The sequence below is a fragment of the Electrona antarctica genome, assembly GCF_951216825.1.
Source record: "Electrona antarctica genome assembly, chromosome: 1".
NCBI classification, from domain to species: Eukaryota; Metazoa; Chordata; class Actinopteri; order Myctophiformes; family Myctophidae; genus Electrona; species Electrona antarctica.
Genome location: NC_136806.1, coordinates 7,488,264 through 7,516,241, shown reverse-complemented (window position 1 = coordinate 7,516,241; position 27,978 = coordinate 7,488,264). Strand labels below are relative to the sequence as shown.

Here is a 27,978-nt window from a genome sequence, read left to right as displayed (position 1 = left end):
AATTTTATGAAAATCAGTCAAAATGATCTCCTCCCAGGATATTTGATCAAAATGCACGGAAATTTCTACACGTGAACTTTGGAATCTATACTATTTTTAAGTGAAAGAGAAAAGAAAATTGCTGTTTTGTGAAAATTCTTCTTTTGCCCATAATACATACATGCAGCGTCATATGCTTATGACACTTTACAGTGTGGTAGAGGGTCATGCCAAATAGCACTGAAACCAGCCTTACTCCAATTGGCCAAAGGGGGCGCTATAGCAATCTTTTGAAAATGAAACCTTTGAACAGGCATAACTCATGCCTCGTTCAGTGGCAGACACTGGGCGTGTGTGTGTGTGTGTGTGTGTGTGTGTGTGTGTGTGTGTGTGTGTGTGTGTGTGTGTGTGTGTGTGTGCGTGCGTGCGTGCGTGCGTGCGTGCGTGCGTGCGTGCGTGCGTGCGTGCGTGTTTTAGGCTAAACAACAGTGACACTTGGTTGTGAAAACCAACCAAAGGCTATTTCGTGCCTCACTGCTCAGACAGACAGACCCAACCAGGGACCTGGAGGGACAAACGTAACTGTCTAATAGGAGTGGTTGCACCACTCAAAAATCATCCAGTGATGCTGGCCCCTCCCATTCATACAATCAAGCCTCAGTGAAATGCATGGCACTGGCCCCGCCCACTGACACTATTTAAATAGGTTGCAGTCAAAAGCAGAGCATTTCCTGCCCTCAACTCACCAAGCTGCTGCAGCAACACCTTAATCACTGCAGTCTCTTCTGAAAACCAACTGAAGGTAACCTTATTATATGTGTGCTCTCTGAAATGTATGCCATCTCTGCTTATTATAAGTGACTTTGGACTAGTTTTTCTGTAAAGTTGCTGGTAAATATTGTGGCTGTGGGTTGATCTTTTGGGGAATTTGTTTTCAAAATGTTTTTTTCTTTATTTGGGCTTGTTTCTGTAGGCCTATATAGTTGATATATATATAATATAGCTGATTTTAATTATGTTCACTAGCTATAGTTAGTGGGCACTCTGTGGTGTCTCAGTAGCTTCCAGATGTCTCTCTATGTACACTGTCACTCAAAATGCCTTTTTGTAGTGTAGTGTAGTGTTAGCCTGATTATCAGACTGTAGCTTTCTTGAGATGCAGTCCACTAAGACAATGGGCAGGGTCTTTGGGCTGGATCCAGGCTAGTGTAGTGTAGTGTAGTGTAGTGTAGTGTAGTGACGTGACATGACCAATTATTTCAGAATCCTGCTGGCTGGTCTCTTTTGGTGGTAAACCGTCTCCTTCATTCTATCCAGGATGACTCTATTTAGCACCTAGTTTCCCTGACACAGTAGGGAGATCCCTAGCCGCAATTTGCAACTCTAGATTTGTTTACAATGGGATGAATCTAGAGTTGCAATACCCTCCATTGACTCCCCACTCATCCAATTTGGTTTGTGATCTGCTTGTCTTAAACGACGTTTGTAATGTATTGGCTTAAATACATCTCATGCTATACCAGGGCTCCCCCTGTTGACAAATGTTGATGGTGCATTCCAGCACTTTACAACGTTAAACTCACCAACATTGCAGCTGTAGTCCAAGCTTGAATTATCCTCTTTCAATCTGCCGAGCTTGTTTTTCATAAAAATCCCCCGTAGACATGTTATGAGCTACTTTCTGTCAAGAAATTCTGTGCAGGTGATTCTTTTTCTAAGTGCTGGAGTTTGGAAGCACTCGTCATAAGTCACTGAACGGCCCAGCGTACCACCTGTTTCGAATTTGCACATAATGCAGGAGGCAGCAGCGTGACCTGTTAACACAAACGAGTGCTTCCAAACTGCAACACTTAGAAAAAGAATCACCTACAGAGGATGTCTTGACAGAAAGTAGCTCATAACATGTCTACGGGGGATTTTTATGAAAAACAAGCTCGGCAGATTGAAAGAGGATAATTCAAGCTTGGACTACAGCTGCAATGTTTGTGAGTTTAACGTTGTTTAAGACAAGCAGATCACAAACCAAATTGAATGAGTGGGGAGTCAATGGAGGGTATTGCAACTCTAGATTCATCCCATTATAAAAACTTCTAGAGTTGCAAATTGCGGCTAGGAGATCCCAGGCTCTATAGTTGTTGCCGTTGCCCAGGTCTCCTCTTTGGGAGCGTGTTAATGAGGCCCTCTTTGGGAGCGTGTTAATGAGGCCCTCTTTGGGAGCGTGTTAATGAGGCCCTCTTTCGGGTCATGGTGGCGCCTCACAGCTAGAAGGTCCTGGGTTTGATTCCTGCTGGGGTGTATTCTCTCCTTCGCGTCAACAGTGCCCGTTTCATACCCTATGGGTTGGCAAAAGGGCCTTTCTGTGTGGAGTTTGCATGTGGGTCTGGGTGAAAAAAGAAAATGGGTTACAAAAACCGTGGGATATAAAATGAATAGAAAAATAAAGCCCTATCTTTCCATCCTGACTGTATCTCTTCTTCTTCCCAGATCATTGTGAAGAGTGCATGCAACAGGCTCACGGTGGTATCAACATCTGCCATTATGCCTTCTGCCAGGATGTCATCTGGCCCTGCTGCTTTCCCACTCTTCATCTGTTCTACAGCCCTCCTGATCTCCTCTCTGCTGATTGTAGGGTAAGTAGTGAGACTGATGTGACCCTTTCTGATTTCTGGCAGGTTGTGTTCCCACATTATGCTTATGCAGAGTTTCATCTGCTTATGTAAAGGACATTTCACACAATGGAAGGGGTTGAGTCCAAATGTGCTAACCAAACAGTTTTCGTGCTCTTTAGACAAACCATTTCGGAAGAGGGTATGCTGTTTATTGGTGGGCTGAGCTTTGACACCACCGAGGCGTCGTTGGGGTCGGCGTTCTCCGAGTTCGGATTAATTAGGAAAGGTAAACTACTTGTGCTAATGCGCTCCATATTGGCAACCACATTTATTTGCATTCATGATTTTATTTTTATTTATCTTCAATTAATTCATTTTTTTAATTTTAATTTTATTGATTTGTGTCTACAGTTGAAGTCAGAAGAGACGGAGATACAGGCAGGCCTCGGGGATTCGGCTTTGTGACGTTCATGAACTCGGATGATGCAAAGGATGCGATGGAAGGAATGAATGGAAAGGTGAGTTGACGATATATTGTCACAGATGGCTTGATTGAAGCCATTTTGTACTTTTGTACTGCACCAAATACTGTACAACACAACATTATAACACTGTTATAATGTATTGATGTCATTTCAGTGGTTGGATGGCAGGATAATCCGTGTTGATGAGGTGGACCACGAAATGCGCGGATCTGGTCGTGGGGGTGAGCTGTATATTGGTGGGCTGAGCTTTGACACCACCAAGGAGTCGTTGAAGTCGGCGTTCTCCCCGTACGGATTCATTGTGGACGGTAAGCTACTTGCGCTAATGCGCTCTATTTTGGCAACCACATTTATTTGCCTTCATGATTTTATTTTTATTTATCTTCAATTAATTCATTTTTTTAATTTTAATTTTATTGATTTGTGTCTACAGTTCAACTCATCAGAGACAGAGACACAGGCAGGCCTCGGGGATTCGGCTTTGTGACGTTCATGAACTCGGATGATGCAAAGGATGCGATGGAAGGAATGAATGGAAAGGTGAGTTGACGATATATTGTCACAGATGGCTTGATTGAAGCCATTTTGTACTTTTGTACTGCACCAAATACTGTACAACACAACATTATAACACTGTTATAATGTATTGATGTCATTTCAGTGGTTGGATGGCAGGATAATCCGTGTTGATGAGGCGGGAGGAGGAGGAGGAGGAGGAGGAGGAGGAGGATACGGAGGAGGAGGAGGATACGGGAGGAGGAGCTTCCTCTCCGGTGGCGACTGGTATAATAAGTAAGGGCAAGTCTTGAATAATTAGTGAATTGAGCACGGTGCACCTGTTGTACTCTTGTACTGTACACTTCATGCTGGTTTTAATTGTATCTTTATTGTTAGTTCTTCGGGCGGATCCTAGATCATCCCACAGGGACGGATATGACGGCTAATGTAAGTATGCTGCATGTAGCGGTTATATCTCTAGTATATCTTTAGTTGTGTTCATGCATAAAGTGAGTTTAACGTTGTTTAATGCAATCAGAAAATACCTTATTCTGTTTGGATGTATGGGCTGTCAAGTCCAGAAAGTGTTTTTTTTTTTTTGCCACTTAGTAGGTGTTCCCGCATAACTTCCGGGTATGATGATGTTGCGCGCATACCCTCTATAGAGCGTCGCAGTCCCGCCCCCTACCAGGGCCCAGGAAATGATTCTCCGTTCATTTTCCTCATAGACATTTTAGAAAGTATTTATTTAAAGATGTTTACGCCGCAGACAAAGCCAACTCGAGTCGTGACAAATCATGACAACAAACACAATTGTTGGGCCGAACAAATAATTATAAAGAAGCGAAAAACGGCAGGTTACAACACTTTTTGTTGTTTTTCTTCTTTGTAATTATTTGTTTGGTCCAAAATATTGTTTGTGTTGTCATGAGTTGTCACGACTCGGCTTTGTCTGCGGCGTAACCGTCTTTAAATAAATACTTTTTGAAATGTCTATGGGAAAAATGCATTGGGATTCATTTCCTGGGCCATGGTAGGGGTCTATTCTTGAACCAGATTGTTGCAACCACCCCTGACATCATATTTCGGGCATGCCATTATACGTGCAAAGTGTTATAGTAGCAGATCTACTAAGTTCACAGCATGCCAAAATGCTGTATGTTGTGACTGCACTAATGGGCTAAAATAGTGTGGAGCTGACACAATTTGTAGTCTCAATCCAAATAATATAGTGACCTGCAACTATTTAAAAAATAATAATGATCATCACTAACTTCAAATTCATTATTTTACCCACTTGTCCTCAGCTGCAAATGACAAATCAACCTGAATCCAAGATCATCCCTTGGCTGGCAGTGTAATACAAAAATACTGACTTCTTTGCCCTTGATGCCTTTTTGTTGTGGAAATAAATAAATTCATGTAAAAAAACATGCATTTGTCGTTATGTATTACTTCTCTAAACTGCCTCCCTCTGGCCAGCTGGGGCGCCTGATGGAGGGGAAAGAAACTGGTTGGAATAACGTATTCCTTCCACGCGCTACGTCCAACCGGGGGAAACTCCCCCCTGTCAGGTGAAGAGATGCGGCTTGGACTCCTCATGCATTGAAGGAAGCATGAGGTCAGTCCGTTGCTCTCCCCAGATTGGCAGAGGGAGTGTAGAGCCCAGGATTACATTAGATAATTGACACTGACTGTGTGACAACATGGGTTACAAAATCATGCGATAAAAATGTATTAAAAAAAAGATGTGTATACATTTCAATGAAGTCCTGCATGGCATTCTGGGAGCTTGCATCTACGGCTGCAGTTGCAGGACAGCAGCTGCAACGCTGCCGAGTACGGGTCTGCTCGGATCAACTCTGGTATTACACATGAACATAAACGGGTACTAGAATCTGAAGTTGTTCAGCCATTGTCAGGTATTTCTGGGAGACCTTTGAAGACTGCTGATGTTAGAATTAACTTAAACTGTCTACTGGGTAGTGTAGCAGTGTTATGAGGGCCCTATGGCAGGTAGATGGGGTACAGTATGTCTACTGGGTAGTGTAGCAGTGTTATGAGGGCCCTAAGGCAGGTAGAGGGGGTACAGTATGTCTACTGGGTAGTGTAGCAGTGTTATGAGGGCCCTAAAGGCAGGTAGAGTGGGTACAGTACTGGGTAGTGTAGCAGTGTTATGAGGGCCCTAAGGCAGGTAGAGGGGGTACAGTACTGGGTAGTGTAGCAGTGTTATGAGGGCCCTAAGGCAGGTAGAGGGGGTACAGTATGTCTACTGGGTAGTGTAGCAGTGTTATGAGGGCCCTAAGGCAGGTAGAGGGGGTACAGTACTGGGTAGTGTAGCAGTGTTATGAGGGCCCTAAAGGCAGGTAGAGGGGGTACAGTACTGGGTAGTGTAGCAGTGTTATGAGGGCCCTAAAGGCAGGTAGAGGGGGTACAGTACTGGGTAGTGTAGCAGTGTTATGAGGGCCCTAAGGCAGGTAGAGGGGGTACAGTATGTCTACTGGGTAGTGTAGCAGTGTTATGAGGGCCCTAAGGCAGGTAGAGTGGGTACAGTAGGTGGGTGGTGAAGACTTGCAATGCACACTGTCCCGGGCAGTGCGCAATGTATAGAAACTGTATAGATGTCTCTTCAACAAATGCATGGGAACCGGCGTAGGCTTTTTCCAATTGCAGTCCTTCTATAATTCAGGGTTTTAGGCAAAGTGATGCATGCCTAATTATTATATTATGTTCATTCCATACCAAAACTCTTAGTGTGTGTGTGTGTGTGTGTGTGTGTGTGTGTGTGTGTGTGTGTGTGTGTGTGTGTGTGTGTGTGTGTGTGTGTGTGTGTGTGTGTGTGTGTGTGTGTGTGTGTGTGTGTGTGTGTGTGATATCTGTCATTTCTGCGAGTGTTGACACTATACACACACAGAGAAGAACTGGGAGGCGCGGGGGTGCGCTGCCCGCGACGGTGTGCATTGCAAGTCTTCTAATGTGGGTGGGGGGTGGTAGGGGGGTATGGAGGTCACCGCAGCGCTATCAGAACATGCACGTCAACTGAGTCCCTATGGCAGAGGTGATGCAGGAGTGTGGCGGGCCTATAGGGTGCCCTGCAGGTGGGTAGTAGAGGGCAGTATGAGGTGTGGGGGGTCACTGGATTATAGCTCACTGGGCACTTAAAGTTATAGTAGCCAAGGAGTCTCTGAGCTTCTCCCGGTCCTCTCCCATGTCAGAGGTGAGACATGACTTCATGGCCCAGTGGGTCGTGGGCTGTTCCCCTTTCCATAGTTGAATAGCTCCAGAACAAAAGGAAAAAAACACAGGCCACATCAGGTGTGCAGAAAGCAATGCTTGTCTGTCAGATAGCAGCAGGGACACAGCCTCTAATGGGCCTGGATATCATTTTTTAGAGTGTTTTGATAGCTCTGCACTGACCTCTCCAGGTCCATAAAGGGCAATGTCTTTCCACTGTATCCCCACTGAGGAGGCCATCTTTCCCATATACTGATGGCACAGCTTAAGGCTCATTCATAGTCTGGATTTTCGGTGTGACCACTGGACATCACGATTCGCGGTGAAAAGCAAACCACCGCCCCAGCCCTTCTCTCTGTTTTTACTCACCACCGCTCAACGTTATTTCAGCTCCGGTGGTCACCTCACCGCCAGAGCGGTGGTCACCTCACCACCAGAGCGGTGGTCACCTCACCACCGAAAATCCAGACTATGAATGAGCCTTTATAGTCTCCACATCTGTGGGGAGAGGGTGACCGCCTTGGAGTATATATGAATAGAGACGGCAATCAGAGGAAACCCTGAGGCGAAATGGACATAGTGGCCGAATTTGGTATTGCAGCGCTGGGCCAATTCTGGTTATCTACTATCATTGCGCACGTTCATGATGACACGTGAACGCTGTTTCATACATTCACGATTTGGCCCAATTCTTCCCAGAATGCACTCTGTTCCTAACCGGAAGGAGGAGTGAAATCGCCTCATGCGCTTTTGAGCAACTTAATGCAAGAGGAGAAATCCGGTGCCGTCTCTATTCATATATACTCTAAGGTGACCACTAGCCCAGGACAGCCCAGGACCCATACTTGAATTATGCAGAAAGGTGGGTCTCTACATGAAATGAGGTTTACATTTGTTGTAACAATTTCCATGTGACAATATAATATAGGGCTAATAGGCATTATATGGGGGTTCAGCTCAAACAAATTGCAACAGAAACTAAAATATCCGTAGCTGGCATATAACGTTCCATAGGCGGGGGGGGCACGAATATTTACGTAGTTGGCAAAAAAAAGAGTTAACAGCCAAAATACTTTATTTATTTATTATTTAACCCATTTTGGACCGAGGTCGATTTAAAAAAAAAAAATCTAAATCCTAAATCTTTTCTGAAAAACCCATCTTTCTATGTCAGTGGTACTCAGCCTTTTTCATGTCAAGGACCCCCAGAATTATCTTTATTGGGCCACGGACCCCCATCTCAAAATATGTTCTTCCAGGGACCCCTCAGAAGCCAATATTTTCGTTAAAAATGTTCGCTCTGAAATATATATTCAAAGATTTGCGCTCATAGCGCGCCACCGAGTGGCGCGCTATGAGCTTGTAGATCTGCTATTTTTCAATAGCTAAAGTAGAACAGAATGCTTAAAACACCAAAAGGGCAGAGTTCCCGCCCAAAATGGGTTAATCCATTGCAAGCATTTGTTTTGCACGTGCAGGTTTCTATGTGCAGGTGTTGCTGAAAATGAGCACCTGTGCTCAGCTACTTCCTTGGGTAAATAAAGATTAAAAAGAAATTACTATGTACTGTAATCTTATTATTTACCTCATAATCGTGTGCTTTTGTAAAACATTTAATATTTTAAATACTATGGGGGGAGCCTGTCTTTCTGGGGCGGGAGGCCATTCCCGGGTAGGGGCCGCCCCACGTCCGAAACGGTAGAGAAATTACAGAGTTACCATGTGGGGGTCTCCGGGGGTCCCCGGGGAGTCCCCGGGGGGGTCCCCAGGAACGCGCCCAGGGGGCCGGGATGATTCCGGCGAGCCGCCCCACGTCCGAAACAGTTGAGAAATGACAGAGTTACCATGTGGGGGTCCCTCTACTGTACACCCTGATTTTATTTATTGTCTGTTTTTATTTGGTTTTTATTTAATAGTGTACATTGCATGGAAATGATGTGTTTGCTGCATACAATAACACATGTATCTTTAAAACAATTTGGCCTATTGCCAGTTGTTATCTTAAATAATATAGGAGTCATACAATTTAAAAGGAAATGCCTAAAACTCATTATTTTGTCTTGACATACATAGCCTGAATTGTATGGTTTTTATATAATAAATATCCTATAATTTGTTTTCACGGATGGTTGCCCAACTCATACGTTTGACAACACACAATTACTAAGGTCTTTGTATGTGGATTCACATGTAGTTATAAGTTACAAAACTATATAAGTTTCACTTTGCACAAATCTACTATGGCTCTTATATCTGCTTTGACTGTCATATATAGTTCTTATAAATGACAGAATTATATACATTTCACTTTACACAAATGTACTATGGCTCTTATATCTGCTTTGACTGTCATACATAGTTTTTATAAATGACAAAATTATATACGTTTCACTTTACAAAAAACCACTATGGATCTTATATCTGCGTTGACTGTCATATATATTTATTACAGGTTTCATGTAAAACATATACAAATTTAGTTTAATCTTTTCCATATGGGAGGAAGTAGCTCATAACATGTCTACGGTGGACTTTTCAGATAGTAAGACAATAATTCAAGCTTTTCGTACAGCTGCAATGTTGGTGAGTTTGACGTTATTTAATACAATTAGATTTGTTCTGTTTGGTTGAATGGGCTGTCTATGGTAAGTTGCACCTAGTTAGCACCTTGCTGGAAAGATGGCAGCCGTGTGCAACTGCATAATGTCAATTATTACCAAGATACCCATGTACCTGTGTAGATACTTCCTTAATGTTAATGAAGTCCACACCCACAACACCAGAGGGAGTGCAACGAATCATGTTCAACCCAGATTCGGCACAAACAAGGGACTAAATTCTTTTCGCTCCTATGCCACCAAAATGTGGAACGCCCTACCAACAGTCATTAAGACATGCGAATCCCTTGACTCCTTCAAAACCGCTCTCAAAGGGCACCTACGGATGGCTGCAATTCGAAACTGGCCCCTGTAAAATCTGAACCCCCCCCCCACCGCCCTCCCCCTTTTTCCCCTCACTGTATATGTTTCTTTTCCCTTTTTACCTCCATTATGATGAATTCCTGTACTGTTCTTTGTCTATATAGAAGTGTCTATTTGTACGTCTCTAAATGTTTTGATGATTTGAACATGGTGGACCCTGTTGTAAACAAGTGTAATGCTTAATTGGGTCGTCCACTCACAGTTAACAGCCTTTGTATTGAGTTTGTGCTTGAAATGTACTGTAATTCTGCAAACTGTTAATAAAATTTTCAATCAATCAATCAATCAATCAATCAATCAATCAATCAATTGGCCTCTTGGGTTGCAGTCAAAAGCAGAGCATTTCCTGCAGTTCCCTCAACTCACCAAGCTGCTGCAGCAAGACCTTAATCACTGCAGTCTCTTCTGAAAACCAACTGAAGGTAACCTTATTATGTGTGCTCTCTGAAATGTATGCCATCTCTGCTTATTATAAGTGACTTTGGACTAGTTTTTCTGTAAAGTTGCTGGTAAATATTGTGGCTATGGGTTGATCTTTTGGGGAACTTGTTTTCAAAATGTTTTTTTTTCTTTATTTGGGCTTGTTTCTGTAGGCCTATATAGTTGATATATATATATATATAGCTGATTTTATGATATTATGTTCACTAGCTATAGTTAGTGGGCACTCTGTGGTGTCTCAGTAGCTTCCAGAGGTCTCTCTATGTACACTGTCACTCAAAATGCCTTTTTGTAGTGTAGTGTTAGCCTGATTATCAGACTGTAGCTTTCTTGAGATGCAGTCCACTAAGAGAATGGGCGGGGTCTTTGGGCTGGATCCAGGCTAGTGTAGTGTAGTGTAGTGTAGTGACGTGACATGACCAATTATTTCAGAATCCTGCTGGCTGGTCTCTTTTGGTGGTAAACCGTCTCCTTCATTCTATCCAGGATGACTCTATTTAGCACCTAGTTTCCCTGACACAGAGTAGGGAGATCCCTAGCTGCAATTTGCAACTCTAGATTTGTTTACAATGGGATGAATCTAGAGTTGCAATACCCTCCATTGACTCCCCACTCATCCAATTTGGTTTGTGATCTGCTTGTCTTAAACAACGTTTGTAATGTATTGGCTTAAATACATCTCATGCTATACCAGGGCCCCCCCTGTTGACAAATGTTGATGGTGCATTCCAGCACTTTACAACGTTAAACTCACCAACATTGCAGCTGTAGTCCAAGCTTGAATTATCCTCTTTCAATCTGCCGAGCTTGTTTTTCATAAAAGTCCCCCGTAGACATGTTATGAGCTACTTTCTGTCAAGAAATTCTGTGCAGGTGATTCTTTTTCTAAGTGCTGGAGTTTGGAAGCACTCGTCATAAGTCACTGAACGGCCCAGCGTACCACCTGTTTCGAATTTGCACATAATGCAGGAGGCAGCAGCGTGACCCATTAACACAAACGAGTGCTTCCAAACTGCAACACTTAGAAAAAGAATCACCTACAGAGGATGTCTTGACAGAAAGTAGCTCATAACATGTCATGGGGGATTTTTATGAAAAACAAGCTCGGCAGATTGAAAGAGGATAATTCAAGCTTGGACTACAGCTGCAATGTTTGTGAGTTTAACGTTGTTTAAGACAAGCAGATCACAAACCAAATTGAATGAGTGGGGAGTCAATGGAGGGTATTGCAACTCTAGATTCATCCCATTATAAAAACTTCTAGAGTTGCAAATTGCGGCTAGGAGATCCCAGGCTCTATAGTTGTTGCAGTTGCCCAGGTCTCCTCTTTGGGAGCGTGTTAATGAGGCCCTCTTTGGGAGCGTGTTAATGAGGCCCTCTTTGGGAGCGTGTTAATGAGGCCCTCTTTGGGAGCGTGTTAATGAGGCCCTCTTTCGGGTCATGGTGGCGCCTCACAGCTAGAAGGTCCTGGGTTTGATTCCTGCTGGGGTGTATTCTCTCCTTCGCGTCAACAGTGCCCGTTTCATACCCTATGGGTTGGCAAAAGGGCCTTTCTGTGTGGAGTTTGCATGTGGGTCTGGGTGAAAAAAGAAAATGGGTTACAAAAACCGTGGGATATAAAATGAATAGAAAAATAAAGCCCTATCTTTCCATCCTGACGGTATCTCTTCTTCTTCTCAGATCATTGTGAAGAGTGCATGCAACAGGCTCACGGTGGTATCAACATCTGCCATTATGCCTTCTGCCAGGATGTCATCTGGCCCTGCTGCTTTACCACTCTTCATCTGTTCTACAGCCCTCCTGATCTCCTCTCTGCTGATTGTAGGGTAAGTAGTGAGACTGATGTGACCCTTTCTGATTTCTGGCAGGTTGTGTTCCCACATTATGCTTATGCAGAGTTTCATCTGCTTATGTAAAGCACATTTCACACAATGGAAGGGGTTGAGTCCAAATGTGCTAACCAAACAGTTTTCGTGCTCTTTAGACAAAACATTTTGGAAGAGGGTAGGCTGTATATTGGTGGGCTGAGCTTTGACACCACCAAGGAGTCGTTGAAGTCGGCGTTCTCCCCGTACGGATTCATTGTGGACGGTAAGCTACTTGCGCTAATGCGCTCTATTTTGGCAACCACATTTATTTGCCTTCATGATTTTATTTTTATTTATCTTCAATTCATTCATTTTTTTTTATTTTTTTTTATTGATTTGTGTCTACAGTTCAAGTCATCACAGACACACAGACAGGCAGGTCTCGGATATTCGGCTTTGTGACGTACGACAACGCAGAGGATGCAATGGCTGCACTGATTGCAATGAATAGAAAGGTGAGTTGATGATATATTGTCACAGATGGCTTGATTGAAGCCATTTTGTACTTTTGTACTGCACCAAATACTGTACAACACAACATAACACTGTTATAATGTATTGATGTCATTTCAGATGTTGGATGGCAGGATAATCAGTGTGGAGCTGTCGGGCCGCGAAATGCGCGGATCTGGTCGTGGGGGTGAGCTGTATATTGGTGGGCTGAGCTTTGACACCACCGAGGAGTCGTTGGCGTCGGCGTTCTCCCCGTACGGATTCATTGTGGACGGTAAGCTACTTGCGCTAATGCGCTCCATATTGGCAACCACATTTATTTGCATTCATGATTTTTTTTTTTATTTATCTTCAATTAATTCATTTTTTTAATTTTTATTTTATTGATTTGTGTCTACAGTTCAAGTCATCACAGACACACAGACAGGCAGGTCTCGGATATTCGGCTTTGTGACGTACGACAACGCAGAGGCTGCAATGGATGCACTGGATGCAATGAATAGAAAGGTGAGTTGATGATATATTGTCACAGATGGCTTGATTGAAGCCATTTTGAACTTTTGTACTGCACCAAATACTGTACAACACAACATAACACTGTTATAATGTATTGATGTCATTTCAGATGTTGGATGGCAGGTTAATCAGTGTGGAGCTGTCGGGCCGCGAAATGCGCGGATCTGGTCGTGGGGGTGAGCTGTATATTGGTGGGCTGAGCTTTGACACCACCAAGGAGTCGTTGAAGTCGGCGTTCTCCCCGTACGGATTCATTGTGGACGGTAAGCTACTTGCGCTAATGCGCTCTATTTTGGCAACCACATTTATTTGCCTTCATGATTTTATTTTTATTTATCTTCAATTCATTCATTTTTTTTTTTTTTTTTTTTTGATTTGTGTCTACAGTTCAAGTCATCACAGACACACAGACAGGCAGGTCTCGGATATTCGGCTTTGTGACGTACGACAACGCAGAGGATGCAATGGCTGCACTGATTGCAATGAATAGAAAGGTGAGTTGATGATATATTGTCACAGATGGCTTGATTGAAGCCATTTTGTACTTTTGTACTGCACCAAATACTGTACAACACAACATAACACTGTTATAATGTATTGATGTCATTTCAGATGTTGGATGGCAGGATAATCAGTGTGGAGCTGTCGGGCCGCGAAATGCGCGGATCTGGTCGTGGAGGTAGAGGTAGAGATGGGCTTTTACACAAAACTCTTTAAGTTAGCCTTTCCCATCTCCGGCACATTTTATTCTTTATCAATGGCATGTTAAATTCCCCTCGTATTTGTGTAGGAGGAAGAGGAAGAGGAGGAAGAGGAGGAGAAGGAGTAGGAGGAGTAGGAGGAAGAGGAAGAGGAGGAGAAGGAGTAGGAGGAAGAGGAGGGAGGAGGAGCTTCCTCTCCGATGGCAACTGGTATAATAAGTAAGGGCTAGTCTTAAATGTAGGAATAATTACTGAATTGAGCACGGTGCACCTGTTGTACTGTACAGTACTGTACACTTCATGCTGGTTTTAATTGTATCTTTATTGTTAGTTCTTCGGGCGGATCCTAGATCATCCCACAGGGAAGGATATGACGGCTAATGTAAGTATGCTGTATATGTAGCGGTTATATCTTTAGTTGTGTTCATGCTGCTCAGGCTTACTCCAGGCATGGGTCAATAGAGGGTATGCACATGTATAAAGTGAGTTTAACGTTGTTTAATGCAATCAGAAAATACCTTATTCTGTTTGGATGTATGGGCTGTCAAGGCCAGAAAGTGTATGTGTGTGTGTGTATATATATATATATATATATATATATATATATATATATATATATATTTTTTTTTGCCACTTAGTAGGTGTTCCCGCATAAGTTCCGGGTATGATGATGTTGCGCGCATACCCTCTATAGTCTATTCTTGAGCCAGATTGTTGCAACCACCCCTGACATCATAATTTGGGCAAGTTTTATAGTAGCAGATCAACAAGTTCACAGCATGCCAAAATGCTGTATGTTGTGACTGCACTATTGGGCTAAAATAGTGTGGAGCTGACACAATTTGTAGTCTAAATCCAAATAATATAGTGACCAACTATTTAAAAAATATTAATGACCATCACTAACTTCAAATAACAGCCTTCTCTATCTCTATTTTGTATATTTTTTGGTAGTGTGAAATTCAGGCAAGTTCATTATTTTGACTGTCTTTACCCACTTCTTGTCCTCAGCTGAAAATGACTAAAAATCAACCTGAATCCAAGATCATCCCTTGGCTGGCAGTGTAATAAATTACTGACTTCTTTGCCCTTGATGCCTTTTGTTGTTGTGGAAATAAATAAACTCATTTAAAAAACATGTATTTGTCGTTATGTATTACTTCTCTAAACTGCCTCCCTCTGGCCAGCTGGGGCGCCTGATGGAGGGGAAAGAAACTGGTTGGAATAACGTGTTCCTTCCACGCGCTACGTCCAACCGGTTAAACTCCCCCCTGTCAGGTGAAAAGATGCACCTTGGACTCCTCATGCATTGAAGGAAGCATGAGGTCAGTCCGTTGCTCTCCCCAGGTTGGCAGAGGGAGTGTAGCGCCCAGGATTACATTAGATAATTGACACTGACTCTGTGAAAACATGGGTTACAAAATTGTGCGATAAAAATGTATTAAAAAAAAAAGATGTGTGTGTATATACATTTCAATGAAGTCCTGCATGGCATTCTGGGAGCTTGCATCTACGGCTGCAGTTGCAGGACAGCAGCTGCAACGCTGCTGAGTACGGCTCTGCTCGGATCAACTCTGGTATTACACATGAACATAAACGGGTACTAGAATCTGAAGCTGTTCAGCCATTGTCAGGTATTTCTGGGAGACCTTTGAAGACTGCTGATGTTAGAATTAACTGAAGCTGTCTACTGGGTAGTGTAGCAGTGTTATGAGGGCCCTAAAGGCAGGTAGAGGGCTGTCTACTGGGTAGTGTAGCAGTGTTATGAGGGCCCTAAAGGCAGGTAGAGGGGGTACAGTATGATCTACTGGGTAGTGTAGCAGTGTTATGAGGGCCCTAAAGGCAGGTAGAGGGGGTACAGTATGTCTACTGGGTAGTGTAGCAGTGTTATGAGGGCCCTAAAGGCAGGTAGAGTGGGTACAGTATGTCTACTGGGTAGTGTAGCAGTGTTATGAGGGCCCTAAAGGCAGGTAGAGGGGGTACAGTACTTAAGCTGTCTACTGGGTAGTGTAGCAGTGTTATGAGGGCCCTAAGGCAGGTAGAGGGGGTACAGTATGTCTACTGGGTAGTGTAGCAGTGTTATGAGGGCCCTAAAGGCAGGTAGAGGAGATCTACTGGGTAGTGTAGCAGTGTTATGAGGGCCCTAAAGGCAGGTATATATATATTTAAGCTGTCTACTGGGTAGTGTAGCAGTGTTATGAGGGCCCTAAGGCAGGTAGAGGGGGTACAGTATGTCTACTGGGTAGTGTAGCAGTGTTATGAGGGCCCTAAAGGCAGGTAGAGGAGATCTACTGGGTAGTGTAGCAGTGTTATGAGGGCCCTAAAGGCAGCCAGGTATAGAGGAGATCTACTGGGTAGTGTAGCAGTGTTATGAGGGCCCTAAAGGCAGGTAGAGGGGGTACAGTACTGGGTAGTGTAGCAGTGTTATGAGGGCCCTAAAGGCAGGTAGAGGGGGTACAGTACTGGGTAGTGTAGCAGTGTTATGAGGGCCCTAAGGCAGGTAGAGGGGGTACAGTATGTCTACTGGGTAGTGTAGCAGTGTTATGAGGGCCCTAAGGCAGGTAGAGGGGGTACAGTACTGGGTAGTGTAGCAGTGTTATGAGGGCCCTAAAGGCAGGTAGAGGGGGTACAGTACTGGGTAGTGTAGCAGTGTTATGAGGGCCCTAAAGGCAGGTAGAGGGGGTACAGTATGTCTACTGGGTAGTGTAGCAGTGTTATGAGGGCCCTAAAGGCAGGTAGAGGGGGTACAGTACTGGGTAGTGTAGCAGTGTTATGAGGGCCCTAAAGGCAGGTAGAGGGGGTACAGTAGGTGGGTGGTGAAGACTTGCAATGCACACTGTCCCGGGCAGTGCGCAATGTATAGAAACTGTATAGATGTCTCTTCAACAAATGCATGGGAACCGGCGTAGGCTTTTTCCAATTGCAGTCCTTCTATAATTCAGGGTTTTAGGCAAAGTGATGCATGCCTAATTATTATATTATGTTCATTCCATACCAAAACTCTTATGGTTTGTGTGTGTGTGTGATTCTGATCTGTCATTTCTGCGAGTGTTGACACTATACACACACGGAGAAGAACTGGGAGGCGCGGGGGGTGCGCTGCCCGCGACGGTGTGCATTGCAAGTCTTCTAATGTGGGTGGGGGGTGGTAGGGGGGTATGGAGGTCACCGCAGCGCTATCAGGACATACATGTCAACTGGGTCCCTATGGCAGAGGTGATGCAGGAGTGTGGCGGGCCTATAGGGTGCCCTGCAGGTGGGTAGTAGAGGGCAGTATGAGGTGTGGGGGGTCACTGGATTATAGCTCACTGGGCACTTAAAGTTATAGTAGCCAAGGAGTCTCTGAGCTTCTCCCGGTCCTCTCCCATGTCAGAGGTGAGAAATTACTTCATGGCCCAGTGGGTCGTGGGCTGTTCCCCTTACCATAGTTGAATAGCTCCAGAACAAAAGGAAAGAAACACAGGCCACATCAGGTGTGCAGAAAGCAATGCTTGTCTGTCAGATAGCAGCAGGGACACAGCCTCTAATGGGCCTGGATATCATTTTTTAGAGTGTTTTGATAGCTCTGCACTGACCTCTCCAGGTTCATAAAGGGCAATGTCTTTCCACTGTATCCCCACTGAGGAGGCCATCTTTCCCATATACTGATGGCACAGCTTAAGGCTCATTCATAGTCTGGATTTCCGGTGTGACCACTGGACGTCACGATTCACGGTGAAAAGCAAACCACCGCCCCAGCCCTTCTCTCTGTTTTTACTCACCACCGCTCAACGTTATTTCAGCTCCGGTGGTCACCTCACCGCCAGAGCGGTGGTCACCTCACCACCAGAGCGGTGGTCACCTCACCACCGAAAATCCAGACTATGAATGAGCCTTTATAGTCTCCACATCTGTGGGGAGAGGGTGACCGCCTTGGAGTATATATGAATAGAGACGGCAATCAGAGGAAACCCTGAGGCGAAATGGACATAGTGGCCGAATTTGGTATTGCAGCGCTGGGCCAATTCTGGTTATCTACTATCATTGCGCACGTTCATGATGACACGTGAACGCTGTTTCATACATTCACGATTTGGCCCAATTCTTCCCAGAATGCACTCTGTTCCTAACCGGAAGGAGGAGTGAAATCGCCTCATGCGCTTTTGAGCAACTTAATGCAAGAGGAGAAATCCGGTGCCGTCTCTATTCATATATACTCTAAGGTGACCACTAGCCCAGGACAGCCCAGGACCCATACTTGAATTATGCAGAAAGGTGGGTCTCTACATGAAATGAGGTTTACATTTGTTGTAACAATTTCCATGTGACAATATAATATAGGGCTAATAGGCATTATATGGGGGTTCAGCTCAAACAAATTGCAACAGAAACTAAAATATCCGTAGCTGGCATATAACGTTCCATAGGCGGGGGGGCACGAATATTTACGTAGTTGGCAAAAAAAGAGTTTTAACAGCCAAAATACTCTGTTTTTATTTATTCATTATTTAACCCATTTTGGACCGAGGTCGATTTAAAAAAAAAAAATCTAAATCCTAAATCTTTTCTGAAAAACCCATCTTTCTATGTCAGTGGTACTCAGCCTTTTTCATGTCAAGGACCCCCAGAATTATCTTTATTGGGCCACGGACCCCCATCTCAAAATATGTTCTTCCAGGGACCCCTCAGAAGCCAATATTTTCGTTAAAAATGTTCGCTCTGAAATATATATTCAAAGATTTGCGCTCATAGCGCGCCACCGAGTGGCGCGCTATGAGCTTGTAGATCTGCTATTTTTCAATAGCTAAAGTAGAACAGAATGCTTAAAACACCAAAAGGGCAGAGTTCCCGCCCAAAATGGGTTAATCCATTGCAAGCATTTGTTTTGCACGTGCAGGTTTCTATGTGCAGGTGTTGCTGAAAATGAGCACCTGTGCTCAGCTACTTCCTTGGGTAAATAAAGATTAAAAAGAAATTACTATGTACTGTAATCTTATTATTTACCTCATAATCGTGTGCTTTTGTAAAACATTTAATATTTTAAATACTATGGGGGGAGCCTGTCTTTCTGGGGCGGGAGGCCATTCCCGGGTAGGTCTAGGCCTCTAGCCACCCCACGTCCGAAACGGTAGAGAAATGACAGAGTTACCATGTGGGGGTCCCCGGAACATCCAGACCCCCAGGAACGCGCCCAGGGGGCCGGGCCGGTTCAGGCGTGCCGCCCCGCGTCCAAAACGGTTGGGAAATGACAGTTACCGTGTGGGGGTCCCTCTACTGTACCCTGTACTGTACTGTACTGTCACTGTACTGTACTGTACTGGCACACCGAAATCATCATATATAGGCTACAGTTAATATGTGAGTGTGGATTGTGATTTTTTTGTGCTAGACTTTGGAAGTGCTCGTTGACAATCACTCAACAGCCCTGCTTTGAATTTGCACATAATGCAGGAGGCAGCAGCAGGTTGCTTTACTGATGACGAGTGCTTCCAAACTCTGACACAAGGAATGTCTTGACAGGAAGTAGCTCATAACATGTCTACGGTGGACTTTTCAGATAGTAAGACAATAATTCAAGCTTTTCGTACAGCTGCAATGTTGGTGAGTTTGACGTTATTTAATACAATTAGATTTGTTCTGTTTGGATGAATGGGCTGTCTATGGTATGTTGCACCTAGTTAGCACCTTGCTGGCAAGATGGCAGCGGTGTGCAACTGCATAATGTCAATTCACTCTTCGCTAAGTCCCACCCAAGCCCGTTCTTGGCCAATACCACGTTAGCGACGGTTACTATGTTAGGATCCTGGTCACGCTTTCAATGCTGGTCAAAATGTTTCAGCAGTGTCAATAAATATATTTGCTGTACAGCATGTGTGGACCTCAGAAAGATGGTTTGTTTTCTTACCTTGTTATGAGCAAACTAGTCCATTCCATGAATCAGTTTATGACATCAGGAAAACTCGTTTTATTTTCGTCTTTTGATAGATTTATAAAGTAACTATTTTGGTGTGAAGCGGTTCTGGTGTTCCCAACTCTCGTTTGTAAACAAGTCGCCATGCTGTTTGAGATGCACCCAGCTGCAGTCCCAGACATTTCTCCTAAAGTGTCTCCCTCAAACACGTCCAAAATTGTGTATGGTGTTTGCGACAAGTGGACGAGATCAAATACATTTGTTTAATGTTTACATCCAACGGCCTGAGACCGAGGCTACTTCAGAAGTGGGTGTACAGATTTGGACCAATCAGATCGTTTTGTAGGCAAACCGGAACTTCTTACCACACAAACTTGTCAGGGTTGCCAGGTCTGCTTATTTCCCGCTACTTTTGGCTTAAGGCTAATAATTAGTGTATGTAATACATTACCAAAACATGAATTATCATAGACATATGCCTACATAGTATTTATAATGATAAATGCATACAATCTTTTTATTATGATTATATATGGTCATATTATTGTGTTTGTTTTGGCTTGTTTTTCTTGATTTGGCTTTAAGAGTTGGCTTGTTTTTGGAGGTGGGTTGGCTTATTTCTCTCACACAATATGGCAACACTGAAGTCAAAAAGTCAAAAACAAGACAACCTTGACATTTTTTATTAAAAATATAACCGCATGAGTTTTCCTGATGTCATAAACGGTCAGAATCAGCTTAGTGTTCTAAAAGAGTGACTTTGAGAGCTGTTTCCCCGTTACAATGGAAGTCAATGAGAGCCTATTTTTATTTCTAATATGTACTATTAAACTGCACAACGGAGCGAAATAATTCATGGAATGGACTAGTTTGCTCACAACAAGGTAAGAAAACAAACCCTCTTTCTGAGGTCCACACATGCTGTACAGCAAATATATTTATTGACACTGCTTAAACATTTTGACCAGCATTGAAAGCGTGACCAGGATCCTAACATAGTAACCGTCGCTAACGTGGCATTGGCCAAGAACGGGCTTGGGTGGGACTTAGCGAAGAGCTAATTGGCCTCTTGGGTTGCAGTCAAAAGCAGAGCATTTCCTGCCCTCAACTCACCAAGCTGCTGCAGCAACACCTTAATCACTGCAGTCTCTTCTGAAAACCAACTGAAGGTAACCTTATTATGTGTGCTCTCTGAAATGTATGCCATCTCTGCTTATTATAAGTGACTTTGGACTAGTTTTTCTGTAAAGTTGCTGGTAAATATTGTGGCTATGGGTTGATCTTTTGGTGAACTTGTTTTCAAAATGGTTTTTTTTCTTTATTTGGGCTTGTTTCTGTAGGCCTATATAGTTGATATATATAGCTGATTTTATGATATTATGTTCACTAGCTATAGTTAGTGGGCACTCTGTGGTGTTTCAGTAGCTTCCAGAGGTCTCTCTATGTACACTGTCACTCAAAATGCCTTTTTGTAGTGTAGTGTAGTGTAGTGTTAGCCTGATTATCAGACTGTAGCTTTCTTGAGATGCAGTCCACTAAGAGAATGGGCGGGGTCTTTGGGCTGGATCCAGGCTAGTGTAGTGTAGTGTAGTGTAGTGTAGTGTAGTGACGTGACATGACCAATTATTTCAGAATCCTGCTGGCTCGTCTCTTTTGGTGGTAAACCGTCTCCTTCATTCTATCCAGGATGACTCTATTTAGCACCTAGTTTCCCTGACACAGAGTAGGGAGATCCCTAGCTGCAATTTGCAACTCTAGATTTGTTTACAATGGGATGAATCTAGAGTTGCAATACCCTCCATTGACTCCCCACTCATCCAATTTGGTTTGTGATCTGCTTGTCTTAAACAACGTTTGTAATGTATTGGCTTAAATACATCTCATGCTATACCAGGGCTCCCCCTGTTGACAAATGTTGATGGTGCATTCCAGCACTTTACAATGTTAAACTCACCAACATTGCAGCTGTAGTCCAAGCTTGAATTATCCTCTTTCAATCTGCCGAGCTTGTTTTTCATAAAAATCCCCCGTAGACATGTTATGAGCTACTTTCTGTCAAGAAATTCTGTGCAGGTGATTATTTTTGCTGGAGTTTGGAAGCACTCGTCATAAGTCACTGAACGGCCCAGCGTACCACCTGTTTCGAATTTGCACATAATGCAGGAGGCAGCAGCACGACCCGTTAACACAAACGAGTTCTTCCAAACTGCAACACTTGCAACACTCGAAAAAGAATCACCTACAGAGGATGTCTTGACAGAAAGTAGCTCATAACATGTCTACGGGGGATTTTTATGAAAAACAAGCTTGGCAGATTGAAAGAGGATAATTCAAGCTTGGACTACAGCTGCAATGTTTGTGAGTTTAACGTTGTGTAAGACAAGCAGATCACAAACCAAATTGAATGAATGGGGAGTCAATGGAGGGTATTGCAACTCTAGATTCATCCCATTATAAAAACTTCTAGAGTTGCAAATTGCGGCTAGGAGATCCCAGGCTCTATAGTTGTTGCAGTTGCCCAGGTCTCCTCTTTGGGAGCGTGTTAATGAGGCCCTCTTTCGGGTCATGGTGGCGCCTCACAGCTAGAAGGTCCTGGGTTTGATTCCCGCTGGGGCGTATTCTCTCCTTCGCGTCAACAGTGCCCGTTTCATACCCTATGGGTTGGCAAAAGGGCCTTTCTGTGTGGAGTTTGCATGTGGGTCTGGGTGAAAAAAGAAAATGGGTTACAAAAACCGTGGGATATAAAATGAATAGAAAAATAAAGCCCTATCTTTCCATCCTGACGGTATCTCTTCTTCTTCCCAGATCATTTTGAAGAGTGCATGCAACAGGCTCACGGTGGTATCAACATCTGCCATTATGCCTTCTGCCAGGATGTCATCTGGCCCTGCTGCTTTCCCACTCTTCATCTGTTCTACAGCCCTCCTGATCTCCTCTCTGCTGATTGTAGGGTAAGTAGTGAGACTGATGTGACCCTTTCTGATTTCTGTCAGGTTGTGTTCCCACATTATGTGTATGCAGAGTTTCATCTGCTTATGTAAAGCACATTTCACACAATGGAAGGGGTTGAGTCCAAATGTGCTAACCAAACAGTTTTCGTGCTCTTTAGACAAACCATTTCGGAAGAGGGTAGGCTGTATATTGGTGGGCTGAGCGTTGACACCACCGAGGAGTATTTGGAGTCGGCGTTCTCCCAGTTCGGATTAATTAGGAAGGGTAAGCTACTTGCGCTAATGCGCTCCATATTGGCAACCACATTTATTTGCCTTCATGATTTTATTTTTATTTATCTTCAATTCATTCATTTTTTTTATTTGTTTTTTATTGATTTGTGTCTACAGTTGAAGTCATCAGAGACAGAGACACAGGCAGGTCTCTGGGATTCGGCTTTGTGACGTACGACAACGCAGATGCTGCAAAGACTGCACTGGATGAAATGAATGGATCTGTGAGTTGATGATATATTATCACAGATGGCTTGATTGAAGCCATTTTGTACTTTTGTACTGCACCAAATACTGTACAACACAACATAACACTGTTATAATGTATTGATGTCATTTCAGATGTTGGATGGCAGGATAATCCGTGTGGAGCTGTCGGGCCGCGAAATGCGCGGATCTGGTCGTGAGCTGTATATTAAGGGGCTGAGCTTTGACGCCACCGAGGAGTCGTTGATGTCGGCGTTCTCCCCGTACGGATTAATTGTGGACGGTAAGCTACTTGCGCTAATGCGCTCCATATTGGCAACCACATTTATTTGCCTTCATGATTTTATTTTTATTTATCTTCAATTCATTCATTTTTTTAAATTTTTTTTTTATTGATTTGTGTCTACAGTTGAAGTCGTCATAGACGGACACACAGGCGGGTCTCGGGGATTCGGCTTGGTGACGTACGACAACGCAGAGGCTGCAATGGATGCACTGGATGCAATGAATGGAAAGGTGAGTTGATGATATATTGTCACGGATGGCTTGATTGAAGCCATTTTGTACTTTTGTACTGCACCAAATACTGTACAACATAACACTGTTATAATGTATTGATGTCATTTCAGATGTTGGATGGCAGGATAATCAGTGTGGAGCTGTCGGGCCGCGAAATGCGCGGATCTGGTCGTGGAGGTAGAGGTAGAGATGGGCTTTTACACAAAACTCTTTAAGTTAGCCTTTCCCATCTCCGGCACATTTTATTCTTTATCAATGGCATGTTAAATTCCCCTCGTATTTGTGTAGGAGGAGGAGGAGGAGGAGGAGGAGGATACGGAGGAGGAGGAGGAGGAGGAGGAGGAGGAGGAGGATACGGAGGAGGAGGAGGAGGATACGGAGGAGGAGGAGGAGGAGGAGGAGGAGGAGGAGGAGGAGGGAGGAGGAGCTTCCTCTCCGGTGGCGACTGGTATAATAAGTAAGGGCAAGTCTTGAATAATTAGTGAATTGAGCACGGTGCACCTGTTGTACTCTTGTACTGTACACTTCATGCTGGTTTTAATTGTATCTTTATTGTTAGTTCTTCGGGCGGATCCTAGATCATCCCACAGGGACGGATATGACGGCTAATGTAAGTATGCTGCATGTAGCGGTTATATCTCTAGTATATCTTTAGTTGTGTTCATGCATAAAGTGAGTTTAACGTTGTTTAATGCAATCAGAAAATACCTTATTCTGTTTGGATGTATGGGCTGTCAAGTCCAGAAAGTGTTTTTTTTCCTTTTTTTTTGTTTTTTTTGCCACTTAGTAGGTGTTCCCGCATAACTTCCGGGTATGATGATGTTGCGCGCATACCCTCTATAGAGCGTCGCAGTCCCGCCCCCTACCAGGGCCCAGGAAATGATTCTCCGTTCATTTTCCTCATAGACATTTCAGAAAGTATTTATTTAAAGATGTTTACGCCGCAGACAAAGCCAACTCGAGTCGTGACAAATCATGACAACAAACACAATTGTTGGGCCGAACAAATAATTATAAAGAAGCGAAAAACGGCAGGTTACAACACTTTTTGTTGTTTTTCTTCTTTGTAATTATTTGTTTGGTCCAAAATATTGTTTGTGTTGTCATGAGTTGTCACGACTCGGCTTTGTCCGCGGCGTAACCGTCTTTAAATAAATACTTTTTGAAATGTCTATGGGAAAAATGCATTGGGATTCATTTCCTGGGCCATGGTAGGGGTCTATTCTTGAACCAGATTGTTGCAACCACCCCTGACATCATATTTCGGGCATGCCATTATACGTGCAAAGTGTTATAGTAGCAGATCTACTAAGTTCACAGCATGCCAAAATGCTGTATGTTGTGACTGCACTAATGGGCTAAAATAGTGTGGAGCTGACACAATTTGTAGTCTCAATCCAAATAATATAGTGACCTGCAACTATTTAAAAAATAATAATGATCATCACTAACTTCAAATTCATTATTTTACCCACTTGTCCTCAGCTGCAAATGACAAATCAACCTGAATCCAAGATCATCCCTTGGCTGGCAGTGTAATACAAAAATACTGACTTCTTTGCCCTTGATGCCTTTTTGTTGTGGAAATAAATAAATTCATGTAAAAAAACATGCATTTGTCGTTATGTATTACTTCTCTAAACTGCCTCCCTCTGGCCAGCTGGGGCGCCTGATGGAGGGGAAAGAAACTGGTTGGAATAACGTATTCCTTCCACGCGCTACGTCCAACCGGGGGAAACTCCCCCCTGTCAGGTGAAGAGATGCGGCTTGGACTCCTCATGCATTGAAGGAAGCATGAGGTCAGTCCGTTGCTCTCCCCAGATTGGCAGAGGGAGTGTAGAGCCCAGGATTACATTAGATAATTGACACTGACTGTGTGACAACATGGGTTACAAAATCATGCGATAAAAATGTATTAAAAAAAAGATGTGTATACATTTCAATGAAGTCCTGCATGGCATTCTGGGAGCTTGCATCTACGGCTGCAGTTGCAGGACAGCAGCTGCAACGCTGCCGAGTACGGGTCTGCTCGGATCAAGCCAACTCGAGTCGTGACAAATCATGACAACAAACACAATTGTTGGGCCGAACAAATAATTATAAAGAAGCGAAAAACGGCAGGTTACAACACTTTTTGTTGTTTTTCTTCTTTGTAATTATTTGTTTGGTCCAAAATATTGTTTGTGTTGTCATGAGTTGTCACGACTCGGCTTTGTCCGCGGCGTAACCGTCTTTAAATAAATACTTTTTGAAATGTCTATGGGAAAAATGCATTGGGATTCATTTCCTGGGCCATGGTAGGGGTCTATTCTTGAACCAGATTGTTGCAACCACCCCTGACATCATATTTCGGGCATGCCATTATACGTGCAAAGTGTTATAGTAGCAGATCTACTAAGTTCACAGCATGCCAAAATGCTGTATGTTGTGACTGCACTAATGGGCTAAAATAGTGTGGAGCTGACACAATTTGTAGTCTCAATCCAAATAATATAGTGACCTGCAACTATTTAAAAAATAATAATGATCATCACTAACTTCAAATTCATTATTTTACCCACTTGTCCTCAGCTGCAAATGACAAATCAACCTGAATCCAAGATCATCCCTTGGCTGGCAGTGTAATACAAAAATACTGACTTCTTTGCCCTTGATGCCTTTTTGTTGTGGAAATAAATAAATTCATGTAAAAAAACATGCATTTGTCGTTATGTATTACTTCTCTAAACTGCCTCCCTCTGGCCAGCTGGGGCGCCTGATGGAGGGGAAAGAAACTGGTTGGAATAACGTATTCCTTCCACGCGCTACGTCCAACCGGGGGAACTCCCCCCTGTCAGGTGAAAAGATGCGGCTTGGACTCCTCATGCATTGAAGGAAGCATGAGGTCAGTCCGTTGCTCTCCCCAGATTGGCAGAGGGAGTGTAGAGCCCAGGATTACATTAGATAATTGACACTGACTGTGTGACAACATGGGTTACAAAATCATGCGATAAAAATGTATTAAAAAAAAGATGTGTATACATTTCAATGAAGTCCTGCATGGCATTCTGGGAGCTTGCATCTACGGCTGCAGTTGCAGGACAGCAGCTGCAACGCTGCCGAGTACGGGTCTGCTCGGATCAACTCTGGTATTACACATGAACATAAACGGGTACTAGAATCTGAAGTTGTTCAGCCATTGTCAGGTATTTCTGGGAGACCTTTGAAGACTGCTGATGTTAGAATTAACTTAAGCTGTCTACTGGGTAGTGTAGCAGTGTTATGAGGGCCCTATGGCAGGTAGATGGGGTACAGTACTGGGTAGTGTAGCAGTGTTATGAGGGCCCTATGGCAGGTAGATGGGGTACAGTATGTCTACTGGGTAGTGTAGCAGTGTTATGAGGGCCCTGAGGGGGTACAGTATGTCTACTGGGTAGTGTAGCAGTGTTATGAGGGCCCTAAAGGCAGGTAGAGTGGGTACAGTATGTCTACTGGGTAGTGTAGCAGTGTTATGAGGGCCCTAAAGGCAGGTAGAGGGGGTACAGTACTGGGTAGTGTAGCAGTGTTATGAGGGCCCTAAAGGCAGGTAGAGGGGGTACAGTACTGGGTAGTGTAGCAGTGTTATGAGGGCCCTAAAGGCAGGTAGAGGGGGTACAGTACTGGGTAGTGTAGCAGTGTTATGAGGGCCCTAAAGGCAGGTAGAGGGGGTACAGTACTGGGTAGTGTAGCAGTGTTATGAGGGCCCTAAAGGCAGGTAGAGGGGGTACAGTACTGGGTAGTGTAGCAGTGTTATGAGGGCCCTAAAGGCAGGTAGAGGGGGTACAGTACTGGGTAGTGTAGCAGTGTTATGAGGGCCCTAAAGGCAGGTAGAGGGGGTACAGTACTGGGTAGTGTAGCAGTGTTATGAGGGCCCTAAAGGCAGGTAGAGGGGGTACAGTATGTCTACTGGGTAGTGTAGCAGTGTTATGAGGGCCCTAAAGGCAGGTAGAGGGGGTGCAGTACTGGGTAGTGTAGCAGTGTTATGAGGGCCCTAAAGGCAGGTAGAGGGGGTACAGTATGTCTACTGGGTAGTGTAGCAGTGTTATGAGGGCCCTAAGGCAGGTAGAGGGGGTACAGTATGTCTACTGGGTAGTGTAGCAGTGTTATGAGGGCCCTAAAGGCAGGTAGAGGGGGTACAGTATGTCTACTGGGTAGTGTAGCAGTGTTATGAGGGCCCTAAGGCAGGTAGAGGGGGTACAGTATGTCTACTGGGTAGTGTAGCAGTGTTATGAGGGCCCTAAGGCAGGTAGAGGGGGTACAGTACTGGGTAGTGTAGCAGTGTTATGAGGGCCCTAAGGCAGGTAGAGGGGGTACAGTATGTCTACTGGGTAGTGTAGCAGTGTTATGAGGGCCCT

At 44.0% G+C, this 27,978-nt stretch overlaps 2 protein-coding genes across 2 annotated transcripts; both read left to right on the top strand.

Annotated features, from left to right (window-relative positions):
• Positions 1-690: 690 nt before the first annotated feature.
• LOC306921517 (uncharacterized protein) lies at positions 691-5,008 on the top strand. The gene is made up of 9 exons (XM_079498672.1): positions 691-781; positions 2,464-2,609; positions 2,768-2,874; positions 3,000-3,106; positions 3,228-3,381; positions 3,507-3,613; positions 3,735-3,865; positions 3,968-4,018; positions 4,879-5,008. Exons 2-8 carry the CDS (start codon positions 2,518-2,520, stop codon positions 3,984-3,986), a joined length of 717 nt encoding a protein of 238 aa, XP_079354798.1. The 5' UTR covers positions 691-781; positions 2,464-2,517; the 3' UTR covers positions 3,987-4,018; positions 4,879-5,008.
• Positions 5,009-10,099: 5,091 nt separating this feature from the next.
• On the top strand, positions 10,100-25,220 carry LOC306921477 (polyadenylate-binding protein 4-like). Its single transcript, XM_079498618.1, has 17 exons — positions 10,100-10,208; positions 11,908-12,053; positions 12,212-12,318; positions 12,444-12,550; positions 12,669-12,822; positions 12,949-13,055; positions 13,174-13,327; positions 13,452-13,558; positions 13,677-13,702; positions 22,762-22,871; positions 22,997-23,103; positions 23,222-23,369; positions 23,496-23,602; positions 23,716-23,788; positions 23,906-24,062; positions 24,165-24,215; positions 25,091-25,220. Exons 2-16 carry the CDS (start codon positions 11,962-11,964, stop codon positions 24,181-24,183), a joined length of 1,575 nt encoding a protein of 524 aa, XP_079354744.1. The 5' UTR covers positions 10,100-10,208; positions 11,908-11,961; the 3' UTR covers positions 24,184-24,215; positions 25,091-25,220.
• The last annotated feature ends 2,758 nt before the right edge of the window (positions 25,221-27,978 follow it).